The 8,585-nt window shown below is 51.4% G+C and overlaps 1 protein-coding gene across 1 annotated transcript; it reads left to right on the forward strand.

Annotated features, from left to right (window-relative positions):
- The first annotated feature begins 278 nt into the window (after positions 1-278).
- On the forward strand, positions 279-8,336 carry Sirpb2 (signal regulatory protein beta 2). Its single transcript, XM_076848998.2, has 5 exons — positions 279-439; positions 3,865-4,230; positions 5,374-5,715; positions 6,340-6,396; positions 7,740-8,336. The coding sequence occupies exons 1-5, from the start codon at positions 319-321 to the stop codon at positions 7,913-7,915; spliced, it is 1,062 nt and encodes a 353-aa protein (XP_076705113.2). The 5' UTR covers positions 279-318; the 3' UTR covers positions 7,916-8,336.
- Positions 8,337-8,585: the final 249 nt, after the last annotated feature.

Raw genomic sequence — 8,585 nt, forward strand, 5'->3', positions numbered from 1 at the left:
GTGGCCAGACGAAGACACACCCAATGGTTTATTCAAAGTGCAGCTGACGCCAGATACACCCTGTGACAGGGGTGCTCATCGTCCTCCAAGTTTCCTACACAGGGCCAGTGGCATGGACACATTAAGGTTTTGACACAGTCTTTACAGGAACCATAACCCCAACATGAAAGCCGGAAGCCCTGGGACCCAGCTCCTTCCTCTTGCATCACAAGCCTTGACTTGTAGTGAGAACTTCCCCCGAGTAGCCGGGACAGAAGGAAACAGAAACAGGCTCACATATGGGCCCGGCTCAGACGCCAACACTCACCAGAGAGCAGAATGCCAGCCAGTCTTGGGGACCACAGGAGACGCCGGGCACCCTTCACAACAACCACCCCCACCCTTGTGGCTCACTCACCTGTCTGTTTCCTGCAAGTGGCACTATTCCTTGTCCTGTCAGGTGAGTGGGATCTGGAGCTGAATGGGGTCCACCCCTGGTTTGTCCCAGAGAAAGGCACCAAGTGCTTTGGCATGCCAGGAGGTGTCTGACCCCAAGAGTGTGGGTGGGGGGAGGGAGGGGGACACCAAGAACTCTCCTGGCCCCAGCAGAAAGCTGATCCAAGGTCTCAAGAGACTTGGGGAAGTGACTAAGTCCCCAGGCTCTGGGCTTGAGCCACTGGGTTCTCTCTGGAACTTGTGTGCCCACGTCTGATGCTGAGGCTCTGTGAGCCTCTGTTTCCCCAGGGGCCCTGTGGATATTAGATATGGATGTGGTGAAGCTCAGACCTGGACCTGGTACATAATTTGTGGGGCTAATGCAAAGTGGAAATGCAGGTCTCTTGTTGAAAAAATATTAAGGATTTTGAGACAATAAGAGTCAGGCACTGTGGTACATGCCGAATCCAAGATGCTCTGGAGGCTGAGGCAGGAGGATGGCAAGTTCAAGGCCAGCCTGAACAATTTAGAGAGACTTTGTCTTGAAATAATATAAAAAGGGCTAAGCATAGCTCAGTTGGCAGAGCATTTGCCTAGTATGTGAGAGGCCCTGGGTTCAATCTCTAGTACTGCAAAGAGAAAACAAGAGGAATTTTAAAACAACAGCAGGGCATTAAATCAAGCTGTCTACACGAATAAGAATGGAATGGGAATTACAAGAAAGGTCAAACTCAAGGGCTTAAAGAACACAGCCTATTGGAGGATCGTGAACCAAGCCGATAGCCTCCAATACTTGGTTAGCATGGATTTTGATCAGTGCCCCTACCCAGAAGCTATGTAAGCCCCTAGACTAGTACATTTAAGTGGGAAAACTTGCTATCAGCTCCCCTCTGGCCTTGGGTGGGGGGGTCTCTCTCTTTTCTTCTTACTTAATCAAGTCCTATTCTGTTCACTCTTGCCTTCCATTATTGTCTGTGGAATCTATTCTTCAAATTTGTGAGAGAGTAACCATAAAGAAATTGGTGAAGCAGAGAATCTAATTTCATCTCAAACTCCAGTTTCATAAGCCGGGGACCCCGTGTGATAACACACATCACACTACCATGTGCCAGCCTTGGCGTGTTTGAGACACAGACACAAACCCCACCACTGACTAGTTTAAGTGACTTCTCTCTGAGCCTCACTTTTTCCCATCGGTAAAATAGGGCCAATAGTAAAAGCCCTTCATGACTTTCCTAGGACGACTCAACAAGTCGACATCTGGCATAGCATAAGGATTTAATAACAGGTGGCTATAATTATCATTACACCCATAGCTCCCCTATTTCAGGGGCAGGCCTATTTAGCTCCTGAGTCTTGGGGATCCTGGAACCAGCTCAGTCTCTGAGTTCATTGCCTTCTTTTCCAGCAGGCAGCCTCCCTCCCCACCAGGCAGCCTCCCTCCATCTCCTGTCCATCTGGGCCCTGGCCCCAGGTCCTACTGGTTAATCCCAGGAGAGGTCCTAGTGGGATGCACATGTGGGGCCAGATCCTCCCTGGTTCAAGAGTCATGTGACTTGCTGCACCATATCACTTACACAAGTAAGTTTCTTTCATTGTAAAACAGGAATCATAATTCCTGGTCACTCATTCCACAAATACTTTTTATTTATTTATTTATTTATTTAGTTAGTTAGTTATTTATTTTTATTTTTTATTTATTATTATTATTTTTTGGTACCAGGGATTGAACTCAGGAGTGCTTAAGCACTGAACCACATCCCCAGCCCTTTTTTATATGTATATTTTTAGACAGAGTCTCACTAAGTTGCTTAGGGCTTCAGTAAGTTGCTGGTGCTGGCTTTGAACTTGCGGTCCTCCTGCCTCAGCCTCCCAAGCTGCTGAGAGTACAGGTGTGCACCACCGTGCCTGGACACAAATACTTTTGACTATTATGTTTTAGGCTCTAGACAAGGAAGTCATAAATCTAAACTACCCAGAGTCAGAAATACCTCAAATATTTGTTTGCAAATATTGATTTTCTACCAGACTTTCAAAGGTTACCCTAAACAGGGAACACAAAAGGAATAAGATACACCACGTTATACATAAATTATGTCCTATGTGGGACCAAGTTATTCACAGGGCCTGATGAGAATACAGATGAATGGGGAACTCAGGGCACAAAGTTGGCGACCTTGTGGTGTAGAACCTTAAAGTCATCTGATCTGAGTTCAAATCCTGTCATGACATCTGCTGAACGCAAGTTTCACCTCATGTTTCTTCACCTCTCCGAGCATCTAAAAAAAAAGTGGAGAGAATAGCCAGGGTGTGGTGGTGCACACCTATAATTCCCACTACCTAGGAGGCTGAGGCAGGAGAATATCAAATTCAAAGCCAGCCTGGGTAATTTAGGTAGATCTGTCTCAATATAAAATAAAAAGGGGATACAGCTCAGTGGTAAAGCCCTGGGTTTAGTCTTCAGTATCATAAAAATGGAGATGACAACAGCTTCTACAGCAGAGCCCCTGAGAGGAGCGGGCATGGTAACCCAGGTGTAGAAGAACTTCCGTGGAGGCTCCTGCCCCCCTCTCTTGGTACCCCCTCTGGGGCCAAGCAGACCCACTGCACAACACACAAATGGCAACTGCAGTTTGTGGAACTCCCAGGAGGCCGGAGGAGCTTTACAATGAATGGAACGCCACACCAGCCTGCATCCCTGAGCGGTGACATTTGAGGGGGACGGTCCGGGGCCCTAGGAACACATCCTTATTGGGTGATGTATTTGTCTGTCATCACGAAGTACCACAAAATTAAAATGTATTTTCTCACAACTCTCAAGTCTAGAAATCCAAGACCCAGGGGTTGGCAGGGTGGGCACCTTCTCCATCTCCCTCCTTGGCATGTAGACGGCCACCTTCTCCTTTGTCTTCATAGGATCGTCCCTCTGTACAGTATCTGTCCAAATTTCCTCCTTTTTAAAAGGACACCAGTTAGATTGAATTAGAGACCCCTCCCAACGACCTCAACTTAACTTGATCCCCTCTCTCAACACCCTAAGTACAGTCACATTCTGAGGTGCCCGAGGTTAGCACTTCAACACGTGCATTTGGGGAGGGACACGATTCAACTTCTAGCAAATGATCCTGGGCAAGCTACCCACCCTTCGGGGCCCCTCCGTCTCTGCTATCACATGGGGATGACACTTCCTATGGCAGAAGAGCATTGTGCGGAACAAGTGAGATAGTCATGCCGTGCCCAGCAGGTGGTGGCACTTAAGTTCCCTGTTCTTGGCAGAGCTTCCTAGGGAGCTGCCTTCCCTGCCTGCAGCCAGCTGTTCCGCCCCTGACTCCTCCGTCTCCTGTCCTGAGCAATGGCTCTTGGCTAGATCATGACTGGATCCATTTGAGCTTGACAGGCAGGGCTCCAAGGCCTTCTGACCCAGTGACAGGCCTTTTCCCCTCTGTTTAGGGACCTCTGAGCAGAGCAGCTGGGGTGAGTGGCAGGTGCTGCAGCCCGAGGGCCCCCTACTGGTGGCTGAAGGTGACACCCTCCTACTGAGGTGTACAGTGGTCGGCTCCTGCGCTGATGATACGATCAAATGGGTCAAAGAGAGCTCTCAGGACCAGCAGGAAATTTATAACTTCAAGCGTGGCTTCTTCCCTGGAGTGACGTCCGCGGTCCAGCGGACACGGGAGCGCCTCGACTGCGATTATTCCATCTACATCCACAGGGTCACCAAGGAGCATTCTGGAACCTACCACTGTGTGAGGTTTGCCGTCTCCAGTGAGGACCTAGACACGAAGCTGGGCGAGGGCACCTCTGTGACCGTGCAGGGTGAGTGGCAGGCCCCGCTGATCCCGCACTCGCTCCGTCCCCCTCCCTGCCCCCTCTGCGCCCTCCCGCTCTCCCACAGTCTCAGTGGCACGTGGTGGAGGTATTCTTGCCTCCCCCACACCCTTGCTTGCAGCTGGGATAGTTCTGCCTCACGCCCCCTGCTAGGACCCAAGCTAGAGAGCTAGTAACTTGTCGGGGGCGGGGGGTCAGAAATCCAAGTGGCCCAGAGGCAACTTCCCCCAAGAGCCTCTGTGACATTATGTCTGCTGACAGCCCATTGGCTAAGCAAGTCACCTGGCTCACCTCCAAGTCAAGGGACAAGGAAGTGTGCTCTTCCACCCGAGTCCAGGGCAAGAGTGGATCTGCCAGGCTACAAGCCAGGAGTCAAGACCTGGGGCTGGCTGCCAATGTCATTTGCCCTGATCCCCAGGCAATCAGTCCTGGTGTCTGGAATTCCTGCCATGATGGCCTGGACACCCAAATCCCGCATCTGTTGTTCAATAGCTGTGAGGGTTTTTTGTTTGTCTTGGGCGGGGTGCTTTATTTGGGGTTTGGTTTTTGTTGTTTGTTTGTTATTGACTGGCACTGGGGATTGAACCCTAAAGCTCTACCACAGAGCCACCTCCCCAGCCCTTTTTTTTGAAACGGGGTCTCACTAAGTTGCTGAGGCTGGCCTTGAACTTGCAGCCTCCTGCCTCAGCCTCCCAAATGCATGTGCCACTACACCTGGCAGCAGTGTGTTCTTAAATGAGCCTCTTCAGCTGTACATATTTAAGTGCTTACCTTGTAAAATAGGCAACAAAATTTCTACTTCACGGTGCCTTCTGGTGTTGAAACAGAAGAAAACCCACTTGTGAAACCACCCCTGTTTCCCTGGCTCCTTCCAAGCTTCAGTGGTACCTTCCTTGGGGTTGTGGAGCCTCAGGGGACTTTGCTTAAACATCTGCACCACCACATGACTTCAGGAAGGGCAGTCAGCCTGCAGGGCTCTGTCTTCCCAACATTGGTCCCCGGGAGATAATTAGGATCTCCTGGCGGAATGAAGGAAGGGAGGGAAGGCTGAGGACAGGAGTCCTGGAAGGGGGAAATGAGTGGACCATGAAAGGAGAGAGGGAATCCAACGAAGACCCTCTCTGACTTCAGGCGCCGAGGACCCCAAGCCAGACCTGTGGATCATCCAGCCCCAGGACTTGGTGGTGGTGACCACCGGAGACACTGCCCTCCTGAACTGCACGGTGCTGGGAGATGGTCCCCCTGGCCCCATCAGGTGGTTCCGGGGGACTGGTCTGAGCCGAGAGGCCATTTACAACTTTGCAGGCCTCTCCCAACCCAATGTGACAGCAGTACGGGCCTCTGACAGTGACTTCAGCATTCTTCTGCCAGACGTCTCGACCAAGGATGCAGGCACCTACTACTGTGTAAAGTTTCAGAGGAAATCCAACAGACAGTACCTGTCCGGACAGGGCAGCAAGCTGAGAGTGAAAGGTGAGGCAGCCTGCCTGGGACAGGTGGTCCAAAAGGAACTCTTCACCACATCCCACACACGCCAGCTCCTATCCAGCCTCCATATCACTGTGAAAGTTTTTCCCTCTCTCTGGAACACTTTCTCCTTCTCTCTAGGAAACTCCTATTCATCCTTCAAAGCCCAGTACAAACAGCCCCTCCTCTGTGAAAAAAAAAAAAAAAAATATGGTGCTGGAGATTGAACCCAGGGCTTTGTGCATACCAGGCAAGCCCTCTAGCAACTGAGCTATATCCCCAGCCCCTCTGTGAAACTTTTTCACCCTTCTCTCAGAGAAAGTTAACTTCTCATGCTCTGGGCTCCATCAAACTTTGTCTAGACCTTTAAGAATTTTAAAAGTGTCTGTAACCTGCCTGTTGAGAGCTCTGCACTGTACTTGGTGCTGGAGACGCCACAATGAATCAGACATTGGCTGTAAACCAAAGATGCTCAGGCGAAGGTCTGACTAGTCCTTTGTAGTCGCAGGGTTTGACTTGTAGCCCCAACCCAGGTATTGGCAGGTTTATATTGGTGAGCTCAGCTCTTAGCACAGGGGCTCAGGAAGTAGAAAAAGGTTAAGAGAAGGGCTCTGCCTCTCTCCCTTACAGCAAAATCCACGTCGCCCACAGAGACCAATGAACCTGCAGTTCAGGCATCTCCAACAGGTGAGTAGACCCCCCTCCAGTGGAATTAATGAGCCCCCCATAGGCAGCGGGGGCCACAGATGGCTTAGCCACAGCAAGGGAGCAGTCCCAGGTTCCAAGAAAACCCCTGGGGTTCATCTCAGCTGCAGAGTGGGGAACCCAGAGAGCAACATCATAGCAGATCCACCAAAGACAGGGCTTTCCAGTGTCCAGGACTGAGTGTCGGCGGGCAGTCTTGCTGGAGAGGCAGTGAGTCCCCGTGACTCAGAGTGTGAGGCTGCACTGTGAGGCCACATACAACAGCGCTGCAGGACATGACTTTGTGGCCGGGCCTCTTGGGTGGAGCCCCTTTCCAAAGAGGTGGAGCCCCTTTCCGGCTGTGTGAGCACGCGCCGGAGGGGGGGGGGCGGGGGTTGGGGGGGTTGCCTTGCTCTATGAATCCCTGCTGACTTCACAAACAAAAGCAGGAAGAGGAATAAGAATCAGAGAGGCTGCTGGGCATGGTCATGCCTGCCTGTGATCCCAGCCACTTGGGAGGCTAAGGCAGGAGGATCGCAAGTTTGAGGCCACACTCAGCAACCTAGTGAGACCCTGTCTTAAAAATAAAATTTAAAAGGAGCTGGGGCTAGAGCTCAGTGGTAGAGCATCCCTGGGTTCAATCCATAGAACCATGGGGAAAAAAGAAAAAGAGAAGGAAGAAAAGAAAGAGAACGGAAGGAAAAGAATGAATCAGCCCACCTCCTGGGGTTGTGTGTGGACCCAGTGAGATTACAGGTGTCAAATGCCCAGAAGTGTCAGGCGTATCACCTGGTAACTCAGAGGCACTCAATGACCAAAGGCAGCTTGGGGCAGAGGTGACCAGATTGCCTCCCTGGTTCTTGGCCCTGTTCCTGCCATCCCTGGGAGCCAGACCACCTGGGTCTCGTCACTTCTTTTTCTTTTTGCACCCGTTTCTTGGGGGACCGTGTAATAACTCAGTCCCTGAATACAATGGGCACACACAGCCCTGAGCAAATCAGTTCCCACTCTGGGTCTGTCTCCTCATCTGTAAAACTTGGACCCTCACCCTGCATGGTGGGAATCGTTGCAGGGTTAGATTAGGCTGGAGGCTGAAGCAGAGGGACTGAGCGGCCGGCCATCAATGAGGGCAGTTTGCTCTGATTTGAGGTTAGGGATGCTGTTGAAATGATACAGCAGGGTCAGGATACCAGGCTTCTCTGGGCCTAGGACAAAAGGAAAAATGGTCTTTGATGTCCTCTCCCAATGTAGAAAGGACCTGCCCTGGGGGTTCAACAGCAGCGGGGCAGGGACAGACTGGGGTGCAGGTGCTGGGATCCTGCCTGAGCTCTGCCCTCTGCCCCCAGGCCTCCTGTCTGTGCTCACACCTGTGGTCCTGGGGCTGAAGGCAGTGACCTTGGCTGCACTCCTACTGGCCCTGGCTGCCTACCGGCAAAGAAGATTTCAGGACTCTGGGCCCAGCAGAACTGGACACAGCTTAGCGTGGGGAAAGCTCATGAGTGATAGGTCAGCCCAAGAGTAGATGCTCTGAGTAGGAGAACCAGACTCTTCAAACACTCCTCAACCTCCCACCCCAGCCTCCACAAACCCCCAGGCCTAATGACAAACTATATCTCATCACCTGGTTGCAGTCACCTGGTGAAATTCTCTCCTTGGTGCTGGGCTCATCTCTCTCTTCTCAGCCTGCAAGACCTCACCCCTTCTGCAGCCCGTTCTGGGGAGTCCCCTCCTTCGGTGCCCTCCCATATCTTTCTTGTCCTTCAAGACACAATTCAGAATCTTCTTCCCAGGTTCCCTGGGCATCTGAGCTCACCCAGTCTGACAGATGGTGCCTCTCTGTTCACATCCCCCTCTCCCGGCTTCCTCCTCCCTCCTTTCCCAGTGTGGCTGGCTTGGATGGGTGTGATATTTCAGTGCAGGTTTGGCAAAATAAATAAATGTAAATAAGTAAATAACAGCTCTCAAATAACAGTGACTTAATCAAGAAAATTGATTTCTCTAGGAAAATCTGACCACAAGCCGGGCAGGCAATAAAGAGGCTCCCTGGTATGGACACACCTTGGCCTTGTTGCTAACAGGTCTCATTCCAGGCAGTGAAACTGGGAAAGAAGTCAGGGAAGGGGAATATGACCTTCTCCTGTAAGGGCACAGTCAGGAATTTGCCCACCGCGCACCTCATTGGCTGGAAGGTG

The sequence above is a fragment of the Callospermophilus lateralis genome, chromosome 3 (genome assembly GCF_048772815.1).
Source record: "Callospermophilus lateralis isolate mCalLat2 chromosome 3, mCalLat2.hap1, whole genome shotgun sequence".
Lineage (NCBI taxonomy): Eukaryota > Metazoa > Chordata > Mammalia > Rodentia > Sciuridae > Callospermophilus > Callospermophilus lateralis.